Raw genomic sequence first — 23317 nt, forward strand, 5'->3', positions numbered from 1 at the left:
TTTTTTTTTTTTTTTGCGAGAGTTTGCCGTTTGCTGTTTTTGGGGCTGCCCCTCCTCCTCCCTCCTCCACCGCTTTGCATCAGTTAGATTTTCTGACATGGTGCGAGTTCTTTCACCAGGGTCGGGTTCACGCCGGGGAAGGGGGGGGGGGGGGGGGGACGCCTGCGTCGGGGGTACCGTCAACTTTTGAGAGAAACCAGATGTTTGGAATGCCACGTGACGTGGTCAAGGAGCGTCAATCTGACCTCTCATGTGCCAGTCTTGAAAAAGGTCTGTCTCAGGCCGAAACGTCGACCAACTTTACCAATAATATGTTTTAAAAACTCCAACAACCGTCTCAGGTGCGTTTTCTTCCGTATATATATATATATATATATATATATATATATATAGATAAAGAAGAAAACGAAAATAAATTCAGCTTTGATGCCGTTGATATTTATTGGCTTTGCTTTCAACAGTAAGTTTTGGAGGATTCGAAGCTCCAGGTTTGTGGCACACATTAAGCGACGAATCAGGTTCGCTACACAGTGAAACGATCAGCACGTCAGACACTGTAGACGAAACGTTCTGCATGTCGCCGAACGAAAGTGCGTAAGATAGAGGAAGCCGTGGGCATCTCTCGTCACCCAGTAGATAATATTTTACGTAATGAATTGAATTCAAAACAGAAAGCTTTCCGCAAGATGGGTGTCGCATTTTCTTATTCCTTAGCAAATGATCTGCATTTGGCATTTGCTACGATTAGAAAAAAAAGCAACATAAGACAATAGAATTTTGTATTCCCTCACACTTTATATTTTTCCCGAAACTAAAACACTCTTGGCTAGAAAGAGATTTCTGTCGAACGAAAAGGTAAAAGAAGAATTCAATTGCGTATTTGAGGGCCTCGAAGAAATTCCGCTCCAAGAGTGAAAAGAAAAGCTGGAAAGACCTTTCATCAAGTGTGTTCATCTTTGAGGGGATTCTGTTTTCAAATACCATAACTTGAAATGGTTTGGTTTTCATTTAATATTCATTGCGGAAACGTTTCGATATATCCCCCTGTACTCTCAGGAAACAATATTAGCTCAGGAGCTTCCCTGTATTGGTAATATGTTATTCTGCTTCGTAAAAATTAACGACGCAGTTACATGGATCACACCATATGGGGTAAAGTGCCGAAGGCGGCTCGAGTATTCGACAGGAGCAATGCGTAATCACTCGAGTTAGGCTCGTGAGAAAAACAGCTAGACGAACATTTGAGTAGTAGTTTGCGTCTAATCACTGCGGTGCAGTGAATAGCCCAACTGTACATTGTGATTCAAGGGGAGGCCAAGCTCTTTAAATCGACCGCAAAATTCGGTGTCTTAACCTATCGCGCTACGACTTTGTGCCGCGTTGCCCGCAAATGGTGCACTTTTTTTTGTAAACTTTCCGAAGGGCAAATTTACCTGAGGAAAAGGTAAAGAAAGAAAAAGGCATCGCTCCTATGGAAACGCAGCGACCCAAGCGGTCTTCAAACAACACGGCGCCGTTTCGGACGGGAAACAAGAGATGGCGCAACGAACGCCACCAAAGAACGAGCATACGGCCCCAAGAGCCGGCGTTTTTAGAAGACGATCTTCTCGACTCAAAAGCGGCGCGCGTTCCGCAGGCGGCGGCAGCTTCAGAAACAAAAGCCGGCGCGGTAACAAGAAGGAACTACAGTTTTTTGTCCCCTAAGGATGTCGTATGCTCATCCGTTGGTGGCAGGTGGCGTCGCGTTCGCCTACGCCATCCCTTGCCTCCCGTCCAAAACGGCACCGTGTTGTTTGAAGACCGGTGGCGTCGCTGCGTTTTCATAGGAGCTAAGACTTTTTCTTTCTTCATTTTTTCCTAAGTAAGTTCGCTCTTGCCAAATTTTACAAAAAAAAAATGCACCATATCTTTGCGACGCTGCACAAACTCGTAGCGTGATAGGTTAAGAAACCGAATTTTCCGGTCGATTTAAAGAGCCTGGCCTCTCCTTAAATCACCCTGTAGTAATACCCATCCGTTCTCCGCAAGGTTTTGCCAATTGCCTGCCTAGAATCCGTAATAGAAGATTATGTGGCCACTTTTTCCGGAAAAGAGGTAAAAGCTAACTATGCTCGTTTATCTAAAAAAAAAAAAATTCTCCGACAGCCTTTGAGTGAAAATAAAAGCTAGTCCTTGTTTTGGGGGGTTATGGAAGTCACAGATTTTATCTAAGCAGTGTGTTATTTATTGTGAGCATTGAATCGCCATAAGGAACTAGGATATGTTATCTCTGCCTCAACCGCACAACTGGATTTTAGGAATTACGTGATCTTGCTTACCCAAAGAGCATCAGGTAGAAATCAGCAGGCCTTGGGAACGTGGTCTTTCTGGTAAATTGTCCAAAGGCTTTTAGTAACGGACCCCCTGAGACTATATTATCTTCCTCCACAACGAAATACTCATCTTCTTTCGTCTGTAAACATAAAGAATTAAACGAAAATATTTATATTTTATTACTTTTTCAATCACAAATTAGACCGCCGTTATCATCAAAAAGTAGTACTTTCTATATGAAAAATGTTTCTAGCTCTAATTGTTTATCAAATTCTGCAATACTTTTCATTGAGTCTACTAAGTAAAATAAGCCAAATGAAACTTACGGACCTTTGCGAAAACGAACTAGAAATGAGCTAGTTTTGATTTCACAGCGCCATCTGTCGCGAAAAAAATAAATATTGTACACAATTTAAATAGAAAACGAATGGTTACTTCGAAAAAAAAAAAAAAAAAAACGACGGCGTTGACTGCGCGAACAGGAGAGATTTTGGAACTTTGATTTAGACAGATAAATCCCAAATTGCTGTTGATTGGCACAATCACTTTGAGACATATGTCTTCGTTTTCTTATTCATATACACGGTGTAGTACAATCGCGACATTAAAATAGTGCAAGGTCATGGTGGAAATAAGTGGTTTCTTGTTACCCTCACCGAACCACAGGAACCCTTTTTCGCAACACAGACCGACGCTCCTTTCTTACGTTCTTCGGGGCCCCATCATACCGTCAGATATAAGATATGTGTACAGGCACGCACTAGCACCCCTCCCCCCTTCCCCTCCCTCCTTTCAGGCTTGTTCAAAACCATTTTTTCGCATTCGATTAGAGTGATACCATCTGTTTGCGACAAACCTATATTGGTTTTATTTCTCACACATCACACACTGGTACAACGAATCGACTGCAAGTTTTTTCAGACACCTATTTCTCCGGCTAAAGCTCTCAGCAATGCCTATACTTCAAAAGAAACTTGAGAATAGTTAAGAAATTAAAAAAACGCGAAATGACGCCACTGTGACAACGTACTTCATTCTTCGCCAGTTTTCTTACTTTTTTAGCTCACTTGCGGCCTCGCGCACGTACGGCTCCCTCGTTTTCAACTTGAAGCAAGATGACTCTTGTTTGGGCCTCATCTCTCTCGATTAAATCAACGAACACGAAAGGGTTCGGGTGCGATCTTCCCCACATGGCTTTAATTATTTCATGCCATGCCTCCAAATGGTTGTTGGTTCTGTATCCCCTGTTTCCGTGATGGTTCCACCGCTCCAGTTGGAAAATGCCCGTATCGAAGTCGCGTCAAAGTAATCAAGTAATCCAATGAGCTCCCGAATACCGAGCAAGATATGCCCCGACGCAGAAACGCCCAGGGGCGAGGGATGTACGAAGGCGAAACAAAGGAATGTGCCACGAGCTTACAAATGAACGCCCTTAGCTGGCTGTTTCTTGAATATGCGCTTTGGAGCCCAGCCCCCTGAACGGAAGCCCACATTTATTGCGCAAAAATGAAAATGGCACCCGCGATGAACAACTTGGGGAAACACGACGCGCAGACCACCAAAAAGCGCCTGCTCAAAATCCGTCATGAAACTTTCAGGGGTCGAGGAAGGAATCCCAGCAGATGTGAACGTAATTATAGCCCTTCAAACGCAGGAGCATAAATTTGTAGCTAGCCGACCCGACAACAAAAAGCAAACGGCGGCGCCAGGCACTCCATCAGTTACAACATGCAGAGTTACAAGTTCGTCACACATGTAAGGTACAAAAAAAAAAAAAGCCCCGTCTGCAAAAAAAAAAATAATTTTAACTGACGACAGCCGTTGCATGCCACTTCGTGTTGCGAAGACAACTATTCAAGACGAGGGTCTCTGCGGTCGTCAATGATAAAGGGCTCTGCTATTTTTGTATTTTTGTGGGCGTCGTTGTCTTGCGGTGTGTCGGCTGATGAAGGAACCGGTGGCTGCGCTGAGCGCCTTTCGCGATACATCGAATCCTTCAGGCTGGCAAAGGTGGGTACATCTGCTGCGTCTTCATCTGGCACCTAGAATAAATTTTGTGATTTCGTTTAAGAAACTTTACAGGATACTTCGTAGGTGTGATAGATATAATATTTTGGAAGGAAACTGCAGAGCAGGTTTGGAGAAGTTCCTCGTTAAACAAACTTGGCATGGGCGTATTCGGGTTGGGTGCTGCTGACGTTTTCAGCGCCAAGCGCAGCTGGTCCCTCACAAGCCCCGGCTCGTCTGCAGCATGGTTATGGTCGCCTATAAGTAAAAGGAACGTAAATGTGCAATGGCATGTTAACGGCCCTTAAGCATATACCTGGTGGCGCTAATAAGAGTAAGTAAGAAACGAATCAAATAACAGAGTTTTTTATCATGCATAAATTGATCGTCATTACAAATCGGATAGAGCAACTTGCGGGATCTGCTTTTCACGTTGTCCGTTTCAGTCAAAATCGAAGCCCCGCATCTTGATCAATTGTAACGGCAACGAAACGAAACCATTCCGTTTGCTTTCTGCCGCTGTTTGTGACATATGTAACCTTCAAGGTAGGGGCGCTTTTCTTCTCTGCGTTTCCTCTATACAAACGTGGACATCGCCCCTGATTGTTGTCTCGCTGTTGATTGGGTAGCGTTCTATTTCGGAGTGCAACGTTATATTTTTGAGTGTGAGGGAAATATAGAGTTCCGTGTTTTGACACAAAGACTGCTCAGCGTTTGATGACTCAGCGCCAGTGTTGGGGTAACGCGTTACAAGTAATGACGTAACCGGCAACGCGTTGCTTATTTTAGGTTACGCTTAACGTACTTGTTACTTTTTTTAAAACAGTAACGGTTAATGTATCTACGTTACGCAGTTCGAGTAACGGGTGACGGATTTACGTCACTGGTTACTTTTAATTCCTAAAACTTAATATTGTGACGGACAAGATAGTTAACTACGCACCAAACCTAAAGACACACCTCGAATTCTAAAAAAACTATAGTTTATAAAACAATATATCAAGTTTAATGAGATTAAACGCTTTTCTATAGTCAAAAAATATTTCAGTGGTAAATAGTTTATTTTCAAAATGTTGATTGATTTTTCTTTGATACTAAGTAGCGCCCTTTCTGTTGACTTTTTTTTTCTTCTTCAAAACCGTATTGCTGCATTACAAAGACATGTCTTTCATTCAAAAATTTGCTTAGGCGTTTTTGTTTTCGATGTTCTAATACTTTTCAAAATAAGGGAAGTACGGATATGGGCCTATAGTTATTAATGTTGTCAAAAGTACCTGGGTTTGTCATAACAGGAAATCTTAGAATTTTCATGCCATGGGGAAAAGTATTAAGGCTCGTTCACACTCTTGCAACCGAGTACGACCGAGAGAGACAGGACCGGTTTTTATCCTTTGGCGACTTCTTAGGACCAGCTCCGCTGCAGCGGGGCTGCTCCTAAGACGTCGCCAACGGCTTAAAAACCTGTCTGGTCTCTCTCGGTCGTACTCGGGCGCATATATGTGAACGGCGCTCTAGTTGCTAATGGAATGTTAGATATATGCTGTAGAGGAGAACACAAAAGATGGGCAACAGCTATGATTGGTATGACCTTGATATCATCTGCTGTAATGAGTAACGTATTTCGTTACTTTTTTTTCGGTGACGCCTACAATACTGCTGCAGCGCCCACGATGCATCTCAGAAAAATGAAGAATGGATTCCGGGTCCCGATTTTTGCTCGACCTCTGCTATTTACCCTCTGAATTTACAGGAAAATTACATCACATGACTTTATGTCAAGTGACCTATAGAACAATGTTGTTTCTCCGCTCAATATGGCGGAAAAAGTGATGTCATCTGACTTGGTCACGTGAACTAAACGAAATTTTTGTTTGCCTACTAGATTTAGCAGGAACATTGACGCCACGTGACCTCAACACCAAATCAGTTTCTCCGCTAAACTTAGAAGAAGAAATGACGTCCCGTGACTTTGTGACACGTGACCAACACACGAATTCAGGAAAAGAAGTTGTCTAAGTAGAAACGGTAAATCACTTGCGGACATTTTTATCTATTTTACTGCCATGTCCGTTGTCATTTTACACAAATTGCTAAACGTGTGGTAGTTTCTATAGTAACTAATAATATTTTCAATATTTACCTATTATATAAATCACAATACTGAACATATTTTTGCATCCGGTACAATTGTGTAAACGTGCTCTGCAGCACTATCATATCAAAAACACAACATTGCATCAAGCTGACCAATACAATACTCTAGCAACCCAGAAAACATGAGCGTTAATAGCATGGTGGAGAATAAAAGTCTGGACGATTTAAATTGTGATTTTTGTCATTATTTCAAAAGTGTTTTTAAATCATACCTGTTTCACTACAATATTTTGAATAAAAACATTTCCACAAAAATAATCCCAAAATAGTTTTATAATTTACCATTATTCTCTCATGCAATGCATTGTATATGCATTGTTTGCTTTTTAAATCAAGGAATCGCTAAAGAAAACAAAAAATCTTATAACGCACTGAAATCAAGCATAAAGCAGTCGTCTGAGCGAAGCGCAACCATACAATATTAAGCTGTTTTCTTTTTGTTCTACAAAGTCAAAGTTTAATAAAGAAAAAAGTCACTTAAACCATGCTTTAAATTTACTGTAATTAATTTTTCGGCATTATTTTTAGTGGTCGGATGGATTTATTAGTCAACCTGTCATGTTCAAAAATACATCTAGTCATCAAATACACTATTTTATAGCTGTACTAATGTAAAATAAATTAATCTGGTATAACGCAAATGAATCTGATTTAAATCATAGACATCCAATAATTTATAGTTAGACAAATATTTATTGTTTTCCGCTCACTCGATTCTCCTTGGCAAAGCGCAATCTGATCCAAAAGGTTTCGAGTAAAAAAGTTGACTTTATATGACAAAAATTTTGTTTTCTTCTAAAAAATTTCAGTTCACAATTGTGTTGCACTATTGTCGGCAATAACAAGACTTTCAAATTTAATGATACCAATGTGTGGGGGCTGGACAATGAGTACGCACCTGAAACCCGCATATTCCAACAAGCTGGAGGTTTATTCGGGGCTTGCGAACCGTCTTAAAGATTGCATTCACCTTCGTGGAAGAAATAAGGGATTCGAACGGGTCTCAGCAATTGGAGGATAAAAGCCTCAATAAGCACTTTTTTTTGGTCAATGAAAACTAGAAACACTATATTATTTCTGAACAAGAACCAATGTAAACCATACGCACGATGTTCATTAGCCTTATGATGTATCGAGCCTGTATCAATTTGTTTTCATTGAGGGACTTGTGTATTGCACTGTCAAACATGACGTACATTTCAGGTCGCCACACGGTGGGTGGCTCTGCAGTGTCACCTAGAAGGTTTCAAATCATGACATGTCCTCAGTGCATCCCAAGTTTAGAATTAAATGTGTAATCATTTTTTTAATATGCACGATGCGAGAAAAATGTTAGCTTGCTTTCTGTGCAAGATAGTGAAACTGTCTTTCCAATTGAACGTTTTCCAATTCATTAAATCCTCAAAGTGCGATATCGAATTGTAGTTAAACGTGCAGCACTAGCTGCCGTGTACCGAAATACTTCAAAGCAAAAACCTAAAGAAGAAAAATTAGGGTTTCTACTGTGTACAGAAAATTGCATCAAGGTTATAAAATGGCCAGTATGTATGCCGCGCATGTAACTGCAATTGCAGCCTGCTCCTTGGTGTTTCTAGAATTGGTTGAGAGGATTGCTGAGAAATGTTAAATGTTTTACAAACAAAATAAGCTTACTTTTTGGCGGTAGACTTTCATCAGAACGTTCTTCAACGGGAACTGTAAACATCATAGTGATACTGAATGTAAAAAGTAATTAAAGTCAAAGGTTATAACTTGTGAAAGGCATGCTTCTTCAGCAAAATTATACAGGAATAGTTCCTGTTTTGCTGTCAATTAAAATTCTTTGTTTTTTTTTGTTGTCCCAATTTTGCGGTTTTCAGTCGTTAAGATATCGTCAAGATACTTTTCTCAAATTGTTACAATATCCGATGTCAGCGCATATGTGTTGATTCAAATACCATCACCTCAAAACTGAACTATTCCAAAATAAAGTAGATAATTATTTTTGTTTGAAAGAAAAGACGACGAAGTGATATTTTTGCATGTGTTACCTAAAACGCAAGCATAATTAAGTACAAATATAAGGTACGTTATAATTGTGAGTATATTCCGCGTCAAAAATATCGTTTGTAGAAACATGTTTGCTTGGAACTCTTAAGTGCTCCCAAATAAATTATTTAAGAAAAAGAGAACGGAAACTTTGAACGCACTTAAGGTAGGTTGTCCTGAGTATAAGGATATAAGAACTTTTTCCGATTGCCAAACCACTGACCTCTTCCGTTAACTCAGAATGGGCTAATTATTGGTACGATTTGAGATCGTACATACTCTGATACTCTGAATACTTTGAACATCGGATTACATACTCAGATCACTGATACAGGAGCCGTTGAAATGATGCAAGTAAAAAAATAATGAGACACTCAGGGGCCGTCGCCTTTGCAAGCACTTCCCCTTTTCATTTTACAATGATAATCAATTATTGCGGTCATTTCGCCACGCTTTAAACAGAATGTGTTGAGAGTGAAAAAACGGGAGGTGAATTAATTCATCGAGAGAATAAATGGCAAATAACTGGGAGCATACCACTATTGACATTGCACCTGAAGCGAACGCTGAAGGAAGGAATTCGGTTGTACGTTCAAAATTTCTAATCATTTTTGCTTTAGGAAGTCTAGCCTTTGAAGATCGAATTTTCAACAAATATTTAGTGTGTAGTGTTTCATTCTGCCACTTACTTTCCGAGTGAATCGCCTCTTCAGACGTTGGGAGCGTAAATATTCTGTGAGGGACACGGCCGGATTTGTCATGTATTCGCAATGGCTCAATTCCATGTGTAAAGTTTAGGTATCCTTCCTGTTAAAAAAGTGAAAGATTTCTGAATATTGCAGGCATTACCCGTTGCAGACCGTTTTTGAATCGCTGAACAAACATTTCAATAAAAATTCAATTGGTTAGAAAGCAATTTATGGAGAAAGTATTCTATATATGTATTTTAAAATTCTCATAAATAATGTTCTTTAGACGCTGTGGCGGTGTGAAGTACCAATATGCTTAATACACCCTCCTTTATACGGAACTTAAAAAAGCCTGCAGTTTTATAAAATGTTCGCGAAAATCTATGTTGTTAACAAGTACAGGATTTATAAATAGCGATTGCATAACCTTCTGTGCATTTGTATAATCGTATTTATTGTTCCTATAAGAATATATACTTAAAAAATGTGGACATACCATTTCAATTCCTACGTCTGTTTCAGTAATTGTAAAGGACGCCTTGTGTTCCGAATTTTCATAAACACTATTACGTATGTCTGTAGTATCCATCTAAAAAGAACATATAATGAGAAAAATAACTGCGAAGTAATATTCATATTAGTAGCAGCTGAAATGCTAAACGGTTATTTTTATAGCCAAGCTATTTATCGCTAGGGTTTCGTGGATCTTTTGTGTGCGTCTATAAAAGCTCAGTTCCCGAATTTCGTACAAAATCGCTTCATTTTATGCAAAAGCTTATGTCTCATCACTTGGATATGCATCTTCAGTAGATTAGTTATCAATAGGCTCCATTTTCAAGATCAGTAGAGTCTCAGGTAGATAATAAACGTTTCTCAAAGATTTGGCTTTGTGCGACCCGCATCCGCTATGTCTACTCTCGCACCGCCCTCTCCTTGTAGTCGTCCAGAGCGCTTGCGAGCCTAGTTTCCGTTCCTACCGCCCCCCCGAATTGGCGGTCCCTTCGCGCGCGTCTTCATTCCGCCAGGTGGCCGTCGCATTGCGGGTGTCTTTTTGCCTCCGGCTCGTCACGATGACCGCCAATCAAGACAATAAATCTGGTCGTACCTTTGTTCAAAATTTTTTGACACGTCTGTGTAGTGTGCTAAACAGCTTCGCTGGTCTTCCACCTTTACAGAGTGGAATTGCTCATGCTTTTTTTTGCAAGCTATGGCATTTTATAAAAACACAGTAAATGATTCCATTCAATGAATTTCAACAAGACGCAGAACGAATATCGGGGTGAATGGTTGCATAAATCATCCAGGAAGAAAACTTTTTCAATGAATGCAAAAAAGAAATCGTGGGAGTCGGCACGTCATTTAAACAAATGTGCGTTATTTACGTTATTATAAGCGGAGACAATTCTGCTTGAACGGCAATTTGAGATGTACGAAAACCTCCAAAGACACTAGCGGGCACATAAAGAAACTTCTGAGCAAAAAAACAGGTGGAATGTTTATTTTTTAAGTTAATTAATTGAATTTCAACCAATGGGACGGAAGCATGCTTTCTTGTGAAAGGTAATCTTTCCTTACCAATTCGTGATTCACCTCTCCATACTTAGCATCGGAAAAATACAGACTGTCCCCTAAAACACTGGATTCTTCCAAGTCTATGACGTAGTCTTTAGAAAGTTGAACAGCGCCTCTTGAGTTGCCGCTTCTGCTTTCAATCAGAACCGGATACACGACACCTGGAACGTAACCGCTCCTGTTATCCGACGCTCCATACTCGCAACAAACTTCTCGGTAAAGACGACAAAAGATAACGTTGGTCACAAGTCACGGTGTTTTTCTAATAAAAAAAAATATCGTAAATAGATCTCCCAGCAAAGTTCTCTTTCAAAAACAAAGGACAATTAACTCAACGAAAATAAGAAAGCCCTTCTGCAATGACAAGACGTTGGAAACGTAATGCAATAAAAGTACACCGCGGGAAGCAAGCCTACACTCATATGGATAGTTTGAACGGAACAGAATTAGAAAATCGGGGGAAGGGAGAGGGGGGGGGGGGGGCATCTTCCAATCGTGTTTCGTCAACATTATTTATCCTTTCATATGCATTTCTTAATATGCAGCTGATGAGAAGATATGCTACTTCGCTAGACCTCAAAATGCTATTAGAGTGCCATACCACATAAAAGAAACGCACTGAAGAATCTAGATTACCTTGTTGCCAAGTTGTTGTTCATGATGGTTATAACCTTAATCTTTTGTACAACGCCTACGTTCCTGTTCTTGCGAAAACCTTTTGACAATCTGTCGAACTTTTCGCTCTTCACCACTCTAGTTGTACGGCACCACGATCAATGGAACATCCTTTTGGGACAGTCAGATCTATTTGGTAACTCCGATTGTACACGTAATCCGAACGAACAGAGGCTAAGAAAAGCGCGAAGCGTAATTTTCTCAAAGACCCAACAACTTGAAAGGATTTCTGGCAGTTTGGAACTGGGCAAAACAAAAACATTACGTTATTGTGCATTCGTGCACGTACAATGCAATTGGCGTTCCGCATTAAAGAGCAACATTTGCATCCTCTCTTAATTTGTAGGTGTAATAGGAGGAACCAAGTGCCTGGTCTTTACGCACACCTGACGTACCTCAGACGTTGAATACGAGAATAACTGTTTCCCGTATGATGACCTCGGTGTCGCTTTGTACCTATTTGTGACGCCCTTTGGCTGGCCGAACTGTGGAGTACGATGCCTTTAGAGCTCGTCTGGGACTGGTGAGTTAAAGATCCTATCGCATCCATACCTTAAACGTAATCCCGAATTTTCTACACACGACCTCACAGGAGCCGAAGTGTCATGCTCTCGGATGTCGCAACCCTTGCGCTTGGTGCCAGAATTCCCGGGCAAAATTAAAATGAAAAGCTCGTACATTTGGCTCGTACCACCACCACTGCGACACCGCCAGGATCCTGGCCAACGGCATGGAACTTATATGACGTCAGAGTGGTTGAGAGTACAAGAATTTCGTTCGGAAATTCTATGTCACAGATATAAAAAACATATAATCACTAGGTTTGCGTTAATCTAGTCTCAATTTTATTTTGCTTGTGTTTTTAAAGACATTTGGATGTAGTACCGGGTGTATCAGGTAGCTGCCAACTCTTTAAATCGACCGCAAAATCCCGTTTCTTAACCCATCGCGCCACGATGTTCTGCAGCTTCGCACACAGGTGGTGCATTTGTTTTATAAACTTTACAAGAAGCGAGCTTACCTGAGAAAAATGTAAAAAAAAGGCTTAACTCCTATGGAAACGCAGCGAAATCACCAGTTTTCAAACAATAAGGCGCCCTATTCAGAAGACCGGCGGCTCTGCTGGGTTTCCACAGGAATTAAGAGTATTGCTTTTTTTTCTTTTTCCTCAGGTAAGTTCGCTCGTTGCGAATTTTATTGAAAAATACCCGCCCCCTGTGGGCAACGCTGCACAAAATCCTAGAGTGATGGCTTAAGAAACCGAATTTTGCGGTAGATTTAAATAGCCTGGCCGCTATTTTAGATGCCCGGTAGAATACCAACGAATTAAAGCGTCCGAATCAACCCGTCATGTTATCGGGTGATGTAGCGGCATATATTTATATATGCCGCTACATGCCGCTTCTACAATCATTGACAACCAAAGTGAAGGACGTGCTGACTAACGAGCATCTCATTATTTCTTCTCATCCAGTAGGATTCCGGTATTAGAGGATAAGAACACGAAAGAAGCAATCTCGAAGCAAGAATCAAGATTATAGTATTAAGCCACATCCTGCGCGTCTTATTTGTCAGCGACTATAAAGGAATCTATGAACACCATCAATGCAGTATGTCTACCGAAGCCTATTTAAATTCTACGCGTTTCGGGGGCATGGTGCATGCCGTAATACAAATTATTTCTCGTCTGCAATATTGTGTGCGGAATTTCCATGATAACTGTTTATCGTGCCCAAAAGCTCGGAGGTTGAAGCCTAGGAGAAATGTAAAATTCTATTTTACGTCACTAAGAAAAACGCCATGCGGAAGCTTCTGCATAAATAGAATCAATACATCACCGGCGTGAGCAGTAGCTATGCTGAAAATGATGAGTGTAGCAGAATACATTTTTCGTCATAAAGACGTCCGTGAGGGAGAAATTTATATTTCAAAATGAAAGAATGCCTTTGTCAGGAACCTTTTTAAAGGGTGAAAAGATTCAGCGCCCTTTGCGATAATAATGAAAGCAATACAATAATGTGAGATCATGAAAAAAATACGTCGAATGACGCACACAGGAAGTTGCACTTATTATGTTGTTAAACACAGCTTTTGCACGAGACGAGCATTAACACCGGCAATGGACCCTTTTCAAAAGTAAGAGCCATCTCGTGGCAGTCTCAATAGCTCCAATTTCTCCGCACTAATGTCGGTGATAGAAGATCAAGATTGTCTACCTTGAAACACTCTCGATTTTGTGAATAAGAGATGACTTTAAATTGCCAACTTGTTAGAATGAATTCTCCGCTTCTCTGTGGTATGCTTTCAAAGGCGTTCGCTTTTCCAAGAGTGTAGAAGCTTCGTAGCGCCGCAATTTGAGCGTCGAGTTTGGTTCTGCACGTAGTAGGTGAGACTAAATATTGAAAAGGGTCTATTGAAGCGGGCGTCAAAAAGGAGATACCAGCGGTTTGGTTATCGCGGTGAAGACTAAATATGGCTTACACTGACGTCACAGCAGCGGCCATTCTGGTGGCCATTGCTTGCTGAGCACGTGGCTTCTGCATCAATGCATGAAAATAAGTATGTGATGTGAGGTCACATGCCGGCCACACATAAATGCCGCGGCTAACGAGACATGTTAATGTCACGAAGACGCGTCGAAGATGCGGAAGAATACACCGGCGGTTTTCGACAAATGGCTTCCTCAAATCTCTCGTCGCTTCGATAGAAAAAAGTGCGATTCCATACACTATATAACAGTCATAGCACGTAAAACTGAGATTTAACAATCGTGTATTTTATGAGCGGCATCTCACTTGCTGCTAGGGAAGTTCAGAACACCTCTTGAGGGATACGTTTACTCAAGTGATTTCTATTGACATATTCACGACCGAGATGGCGTCGCGCTCACCACCCACGGGAAGGCACGGGGCTAAGGCCCCACCAGCCAAATTTCTCATTTTATCTTTCTCCCCTGTTCTAGAACGTTATCATTTTCTAACGTATCCCTCGTTCATGCTCGAAATGTTCTAGAATACAGAGTATGTACAAAAGAAGCTGAATCTGGCAACATTGGGACATTGGTCTCTTCTCACCATAACGGGATGCACGCTGTTCTTTTGGCTTTAGTTAGGGGTGCGAGTGCTCCTTTCTGTACATTTATTTTCAGTTTTTAAATCAACCTACTTTTTTAACGAGATAATACAGTAATGCCTAAGGATGACACCCAAAACTGTAGGGAGACCGTGAGGTATCCAGGGCTGCCCGTTAGATGACGCCACTGTGTTCACTCTTCGTAAGCGTTCGCAGGCGTGTCAAAACGACCATTCTCCTGGTCGTTTAAGATCCCTAGTCTAAATCCACTACGGAGCATCCGATTGGTGCGGAGCCACCGTGCCTCCGACTTCATCAGCGGAAGACGACAGGGTTGCGAGAGTGACCAACTGTCGTCCCGGCATTCCGCATCGTACTGGGCTATCGTCATTTCCGGAAACCGCCATCACAAGTCGGTCGACCGCCGTTCCAGTCATGCTCGACGAGGCAGGAAGTTACGTCTCCCAAAGATCGCCTTCCACTCGGCTCCGGGAAGATCAGCCGATCGAGATCTGGGCGTTCCGAACCCTAAATCAGAGCCGGCGCTGCTCCAAAAGGGCGTGCGATAGACATCCAGGTTCATCTCAAAAGACCAGTGGCAAACGCGCCCTCCAAAAAAGTGCATCCCGGAACGCGCCATAACGACGAGTGCAATTCGTCATTAATCAAACGCGAATCTCTTAAAAAAAACCTCTAAGGGACCATGAAAACCACTTTGAGGTTCACTTTAACAATTGATATGAACGCCAAGCGCTTGCGCGTCGCACAAATAATTGAATAGACCCAGCAACAATCACACCGGAACAGATGAGAGTAGCTCTCATCGGTCCCGGTGTGATTGTTGCTGGTTCTATTCAATAAATTTGTGCTGCGCGCAAGCGCTTGGCGTTCCTATCAATCGTTAAAGTTAACTTCAAAGTGGTCTTCATGGTCCCTTCCATGTTTTTTCTCGGGCGTCGCGCCCGAGACTGCGGAAAAAACCAGCTTATGAATGACGTGAACCTCGACATCAATTGAGGCACGTCGGGCGATTGGTCGAAATGAACGGAGTCCTCTTGTACTCGTTCCTGATCGTAAATCGTCAAAAAAGATTTCGTATTTTTTCTCATTTAGTAACACCGAAGCTTCTATGTTCTTCATAGAACAAATTACTGCAATAAATTAAAGTATTATTTCAGTCCGCGGGCGCGCGGAGTGAAAAGACTGAATAGCTGAGAGCCTTTGAAAAGAAGCTGAAACAATGCTTGAAAAAAATAGAAACGAGTTAGAGAAGAATTCTAGAGTATTTTTATCCCGTGACTTTGAATACCATGTTCATTTTCCACGATGATTTATAGTAAACATGAGAAAACCCGAAAAACCTCCGGCCGGTAGTGACGTCGTATTGTAACCACTGTTCCACCAAGCGCGTGTCGCTCGTTTGGGCAGCGCGTGCAATCGGAAGCTTGCAAGGTGTAGTTTTCCGCACTGACGTCAGTCGTGACGTCTATCTCTGACCTTTTCGAACACAGGAAGAGTGCACGCGGATAGCTTTGACAGGTGCTGAAGATGCGCTAAGCAGGGATTCCGAAAACTCCTAGTATCGCGCCACGCCCCGTGCACTTTGATATTAACTTTAAAAAAATAGTTTCTGCAGCCTCCGTGAGCCAAATTGAAAAATAGTTTTTTATACTCGTGATCATGGGAGGCCAAATGAAGACGATTTTGGTGTTTTTTCTTAAGGCAAGCAACTACCCAAAAAACAACAAAAAACATTCTGCAAGAAAAGTTGATTCTGAAAAATGATATATTTGCATCCACTAACATCTAGAGGTTTAACGCAAAAAGTTTAATTAGTTTACACTGCATGGTTAACTTTTTTATACATTATTTTCTGTCCAGTGAAGCTAAACAAAAGGTAGGGTTTGCAGCAATTTGAACACACTTTTCTCTGTTCCGCTTTTTGCTAGAAATTTTATTTTAGTCAATCTATCGTTTGATAAGGGCGATAAAGGGACGGCTCGTTCTTCACTTTTCCTGACTCAAATTTAATAAGGAATGCGGCTATGGAATTGTTTTGTCACTTTACGGATGTCTTTTATAAACAAATGTTACCATTTTGTCGAAGCCAGAGAAGACTAAAAGTTGACCAATTTTGCAAAAGAAAACATTTAAAGAAATAAATTACTTTTTACAAGAAACTTTCCATAGCCGCACCCCCTAGGCACTCCGCTACATATCTAGCAGAAAAACGATTTTAATATTGTGATAGTTTTCCAACGATGGATTAACTAAGCAATGTAGGCGTGTTACTGATAGAAGCTGCTCTAATTTCCTTCCGATTAAACCGGCAGACTTAAAATTTTGTTACGCATCCTCTAGCATGACTATCAGCCTGCCCTGTAAATTTCATTAATTTTACGCCAAGGGTTCAAAAGTTGACCCTTTTGGGGATCTGTCCCCTTAAATATAAAACCACTTCAGTCTCCCTCTAGCTTGAAAAGCAGTTAGTGTAATACATCTAAAAAAGTTTTTTTTTTTTAGAAAAACAAAATTGGCGAGTCATTGTGTTTTTTGTTCGGTTTGTGGCGCGGCTCTTAGTTCCACGCGCGAATGGAGATGCAGAAACTGTTCCAGGCTGACGCACTGCAGTTTCCAATACTCGTCAGGGTCTATTTTAATAAGCTTCTGTCATACCTCATTTAGCACGCCGCGATCTTTCCGGCACATCCATCCATGTTTTTCATCCAAACATACCTTTTTGCGCCTGTGGTGTGCTGATAGATCGGTACATGTCCCTGCGGGAGCCCAAGACTCCAACGCTTTCACGCCGAGCCGCCTCGAGCAGGACCATACTTTCGTCATGTCTTGGGTTAGTAAAGCTGATTGAAGTTCCCGTTGAGCCTGTGACAGCATTTTATCTCACATGGTATACGCAACAGCGACACGCAACTATTATAGTTCTCAGTAACATGATAGCGCCGCTCGCAACGCGAATGGCAATAAATCATGTCGACAAAAATTAAGGTCCATACCAGGGTTGGGCAGAAATACTCAAAAATGTATTTGGGAATACAAGTACCGGGAGAGATGAAAAGAGGAGCAAAAATACTGATAATGCAATATATTTGGAAAAATCTATCGCGATACGTATCGGAGATACATTTTAAAAATAAGCATAAAGTCTTTAGAAATACTAATACAGGAATACAATTCACTGAGGGCAGAAATACAAATATTCAAATACTGATACTGCAATATATTTTAAAATTATGTTTGAGACGCCAACTGAGATTAAGCTTGAAATGGAAGTTTTTGATGACGAGATTACTTTCTCGCAGGCTTGGCACTTCACCTTAAAGTGCCAAGCGACGTCGCCTCGCTGTACGGTTCCAAGTGGCAAGGAGTCTTCAATGGGCTCAAAAACTTTCAGTCTAGGATTGACCGAGGTCTCTTCCCTGGAATTCTGTGTGTCTCATGAGCGATGCAAAAAGACTTCGACCTCAAATAAATTTCATGTCACCCTAAATCCTATAAAAACGTCATCATGCTCCTGTTCAAAATGGGCGCCCCGGTCAACAGTGATCACATCACGTCACGGTGGAATAATCTGGTATTCGTGTATCTGTAGGTGTGGCCTTGAACGTAAAACTTTACCCAGGCTACTGTATGAAAGGACAATACGTAATTTTGTTGTAGGTTACCTCCTTGAAGATTGTGCAGGAACTTTGGAATTTTTGAGAGCAGTGGACCACCTGAATCATCCTGGAACAAATGTCTTCTGTTACGGTGTAAAATAACGATACGGTGGCATCGTTGTTGTGACGGTCCTTCGTGAAGACCCGCCAACGCTATGACGCATGGATGGCAGTCCTCGAGTTTTGCCTAGCCGCATTCCAACAGAAACCTTCGTGGATTGCGACCTGAGATTGCCGGCAGAGGTGGTATCTCTCTGAAAAACAGCACGCTCGAGACGAGTAGCAAGTGTACGAAGTCTGTGTGGGCACAGAGAGGCCACGTCTGGCCTCCTCCCTTGGTATCGGATGAGAAGAGTAGCGGGCCACGTTCACATGGACTGAGCCATGCAATATTACGGGCACAGACGCTTTCGGATATGTGTTGCGGGCATCTAAGTCCGATTCCCAAAGACCCTCTTTCCGTATGAACATGACAAAGCAATACTTCGCTCTCGGCGAAGGTGTTTGTTTACTCACTTATTGCCTGAGGTGTTTTGGGGTCGGGGAATGGTCAAAAGCCAGGCCTTGGGGACGTCCATGGCAGCTGCCCCTAGTCCCAGCGGTAGTCATCCACACCGCGTCATGGGGACGTCATCGTCCAGGGTCGCTGTCCGGTCCGTTGGTCGAGTCCATCACTCGGCGTAGTGTCCGCACCCCCCCGCCCCCGTCCCCCGCCGTCCGAGCTCCACTCCGTCACTCGTTTACCCCCAGGTCGGCAGCAACAGAGACCCACCCTTTTTCTCGCTTCCCCTTTTAAGACTTTCCTGCCTTTGTCCCTCCAACCGTTAGATCGGAAACCTTGCCGCGAGCCGACCCTTGGACGTCAGCGCTGAATGAGGGAGCGCTTGCCCCGTCCCCCCGGAGGGATCGGACATTGCACGACAGGACGGCTGTGGGAAACGGGAAGGTCACGGAGGGACGAGGGGCCGGGAAAAGGGTCTCCACACCTCCCCTCCTTCAAGGCTCGGACTCCGGGGGCTTGAGTCGGCGGGGGGGGGGGGGGGGGGGGGGGGGTGGCGGATGGTCTCCCGGGAGAAGCTCCTCCAGCAGTGAACTCGCTCAGCTGAGTGTCGCCCATGATGACGAGCACCCTCGATGATGATGGTGGTGGCACCAATCCAGGCAGGTCAGCGGTGAACGTTGATTCACTGGGAAGCTCGCGATCGCCGAAGCACGGTTTACGAACTGGTCGGGTGCACCACAGCTCACAACACGGACGGGCACTCAGGCACACGCCGGCTCTGAAAGTTCGCTTTCGTCCCTAATATTCCAGACAGCGAATCGCTCAAAAACGAATACCGGCACGCTATATCAGAGAGCGGGACGAAACCAAAGTCCTTCGATCGTTGGACATGCTACGAAATAAAAACAAATCATGAAGACCGTCATGTTACACGTTTAAGAGGTAGGTAAGAGGAAAACTATTCGTTAACTAAAAATTATGACCACTCACTGTATACCGAAATCGTACATACGCCCACTATACAACGTTTGCTCCTATAAAACTCAACCGCATTCTTTTAAAACAGAAAACAATCTACCAAAGCGTTAGAACCGCACACTTATGAACAATGTTAATCTCTAACCCACTCTCCAAAAACGCATAACACTTCGAAAACTAACAACGATCTCCCGTAAAACAGAAACGGCCACATATCCAGTCCCGTTCGCGAGGTGCGACTCGAAAAAAAAAACACGCCGCTAACAGTAGAAATTACCCAAGAGAGGCGCTCATGCACTCGGCGTTTGCGACACCCGAGCTACAAACACGCTACAACCAAGCTACGCAACACGTCTTCATCGGAATAGATAATGACCGTACTGAGAGGCCGTTGTTCCGTGGTACCAGCCACTTACATCAGTACAATGGAAATAGTATCTGATAAAACTTTGGTTGGGGCTAGTTTTTTCATATCAATTAAAAAGTTAAAAGGCGCAAAAAAACAGGACGAAAAAAGACTAAAAATTATGTCGTACGTGCCTTTACGTGCGTCTTTTTTCGTCCTGTTTGTTCGCGCCTTTTAACCTTTTTATCAATAGTGTCTATATCGTGCGAACCGCAGATCTCATTGGACAGCCTATATACACTTATGGTCACAGGTTTTGTATTATTTTGTCAATAATTAGAGTAACAATTCTGTTTGCATGGCGGGTTAAATTATGCAAGAACCTCTAAATTTACTAGCAGATGTATAAAATAACTTTTGACCGACATCCACATCATTTAACCACCCTAGCTTCGAGTGTCCTAATTTCTTGGTTTTAGTTTTTTAATGCTACCAAGCTGAACAGGCGCCATATATTTATTTTCTAATACATAGCCTAGTTTGAAAACCTGAGCAAAATTTATACCTTTCTAAGAAAGATAAACATTCCTCACCAATTCGTGATTCTCCTCTTCATTTCCATGCCTCGGTAAAAAAACAGACTGTCCCCCCAAACACTGGATTCCTTCAATTCTATGGCATAGTCTTCAGCCAGTTGAACAGCGCCTCCCAGATTTCTGCTTCTAATTTCTATCAGGGTAGGATACACGACACCTAGAACGTAACCGCTAGTGTCATCTGACCGTGCGGTACCCGCAACAAACATATCCTTGCTGACAAAAAGAAAATGAAAAAAAGAAATCTGCGGTCACATGTCACGGTGTTATTCTTAGAAAATAAATCGCGCCTAGACCCTCATGTAAAGTTTCAATTCACAAGCAAAAATAAATTAACAAAGCCTATAAATTTAGAATAAAATAACCCCCGTACAATGTCAATACTTCGGTGATGTAAAATAGTAAAAGCAGACCACAGCCAATAAACCCATGATTCATGTGTCCCCCCCCCCCCCAAATCTTCTAATAGACCCTTCCGGAAAACTGTGGCACCCCCACCGTCTCGTGCAGGCATTATGACTTCAATTGGCCCTTAGGGTGGCCCCATACCACACAATGAACTAAAAAAAAACTAAAGGATCTAGGCTATCTTGTTACCAGCCTTTATATCATTAATCATTATTATCTTTTTACGTTTTCCGCACCTGTTCATATAAAAATCTTCTAGATACTCGTAACTTTTTTTCGCTTTTCGGCCATCTAATTTGACTTTACGATGATGGATGAGAGAACGTTTTGAGGCGGTCACCCACATGTAGTAACGTAGATTGAATACCTTCTGAACGGAACAAACGAGAGGCTAGAAACAACGCGAAGAGTAATTTCCTGCATTGCCCAACAACCATAACGGAATGCTGGCAGTTTGTAGCTTGGCGAAACACAAGCATTGCATAAGTGCGCATTTCGTGCACGTACAATGCAACTTGCGTTCTGCATCAGTATGCTATATTTACTCCCTCTGTTAATTCCTTCGTGTAGCGGGAGGAACAAAGCGCATGACCTTTACGTAGAGCCGACGTACACCAGCTGTCGGATAAGAAAACATCTGTTTCCGTTCTGCTGAGCTTGGTTTTGCTTTCTATTTGTTCTTGAGGCCCCTTGGCTGATACAAGTTTAGAGAATAGATCAAAAGTGATCCAAAATTTGCAACGAACGACGTCACAGAAGCCGAAGTGTCACGCTGCCTGATGTCGTGGTCCCGGTGGTAGGCGCTAGAAGTGCCAGCAAAACGTACAAGAGAACGCTCGTACTTTCGCTCGTACCAGCACTGGTGTGACATCGCAAGGATCCCGGCGGGCGACAGCATGGCAATTCTACGTTGTCATCAGACGCGAATCGAGGAATTACATTTTAGGACGCTATCCCGGCACCAGACGGAGGTGCGTTCACGGGCCCATAGTTTGGAGTCAGCACTAAGCATGTGGATGCTGATTAAAGGCCGACGACCAGATACGATATTCTGCTGGGCAGAACATCCTCCTCACCCTAGGGTAGGAGGAAACGGGCAACGATGGACAGGATAGAAAGGAGGGGAGGAAGAGGCTGAGAAAAATTGGAAATCGTGACCTGATCGGCGATCTTCAATATAAGTGACTGACGAATCTCGAGAAGGTTAAAATTAGCAGATCCACACAACGATACCAAAACTTCCTCGGAACCTTGATGTCACAAATATAAACAAATTGACACTAGGTTTGAGTTAGCCTAGTAGCAATTTTATTTTGCTTTGTCTCTAAAGAAATAATTTTCAGTATAGTAAACTACCAGCATAGTAAACGGACCGAATGAGCACGTTTTCTTAAAGAAGATATTGCACCATACCATTCTATGAGGCCGCTCATTCAATCACTTAAAACTTAAGAGATTAAGGGCGTGGTGACTCAAGAGCACCTCGTTATCGCTTTTCAACTAATGAGATTGCGAGATTTGCCAATAAGAGCGCTAGAAAACCATCTAGAAAACAAAAATCAAAGTTATGATATTAAGCCACACCCTGCGCTTCTTATTGCTCAGCGATTGTGTAAGCACCTATGAATAAAATCACTGCAGTAAAATTGCCCAACCCCATTTAAGCAGTACGCCTTTTATGCTGTGTTGCAAGGTGTAATTGAAATTCTTTTTCGCACGCAATATCGCCCACGGTAACTGCGTGATAGCCGTTGATCGTGTCCAGAAGCTTGGAGAATTCTCCTATAAAAATCAAATTTCGATTTTACGTAACTTAGTCAAGGCATACAGATGCTTCTAGATAAATAGGATCCATACATTACAGGCAAAAGCTGTAGCAAAGCTAAACATAAGCAGTGCAGCCGAACACATTTTACCGTGTAACAACACACGTACAGCTCAGAAACGGAGAGTGGAAACTCTAAGAATGTCTATCAGAAACCGTTTCAAAAAGAAAAAAAAGCTTCAGCGCCCTTTACAACCACAATCTACAACATTTAGAATATAAAAACGAAGAAAAATAGGGACGTACTCAGGAAGTGGCATTCATTTCGTAGATGGCACCTTTAAAACGTGAGAGCCATCTAGTAGCAGTGCGATTAGCTCCGATTTATTCGTAAAATAACGGTGATAGGAGAACTAGGTCGCCTAACTTGAACCACCCCCAACTTTGTGACTCATAGGCGACTTAAAGGGACCCCCTTGTTTGAAACAATTCTTTCCTTTCCTAGAGTATTCCTTCGAAGACGTTCGCTTTTTCT

General features: G+C 42.4%; 1 protein-coding gene across 2 annotated transcripts; it reads right to left on the reverse strand.

Moving 5' to 3' along the window:
- Positions 1–7427: 7427 nt before the first annotated feature.
- LOC120841410 lies at positions 7428–13974 on the reverse strand. 2 transcript variants are annotated; one of them, XM_040212301.1, is made up of 6 exons: positions 13277–13325; positions 10767–10924; positions 9688–9780; positions 9192–9309; positions 8128–8169; positions 7428–7444 (listed from the first exon to the last, which is right to left on the reverse strand). In XM_040212301.1, the coding sequence occupies exons 1-6, from the start codon at positions 13323–13325 to the stop codon at positions 7428–7430; spliced, it is 477 nt and encodes a 158-aa protein (XP_040068235.1). The 2 variants fall into 2 exon arrangements, 1 of the variants encoding a protein (XP_040068235.1); XR_006076534.1 differs by lacking the exons at positions 7428–7444; positions 8128–8169; positions 9192–9309; positions 9688–9780; positions 13277–13325 and adding an exon at positions 13920–13974 and having other exon boundaries at positions 10874–10924.
- Positions 13975–23317: the final 9343 nt, after the last annotated feature.

The sequence above is a fragment of the Ixodes scapularis genome, unplaced genomic scaffold, assembly GCF_016920785.2.
Source record: "Ixodes scapularis isolate PalLabHiFi unplaced genomic scaffold, ASM1692078v2 PGA_scaffold6__148_contigs__length_123643588, whole genome shotgun sequence".
Classification (NCBI taxonomy): Eukaryota; Metazoa; Arthropoda; class Arachnida; order Ixodida; family Ixodidae; genus Ixodes; species Ixodes scapularis.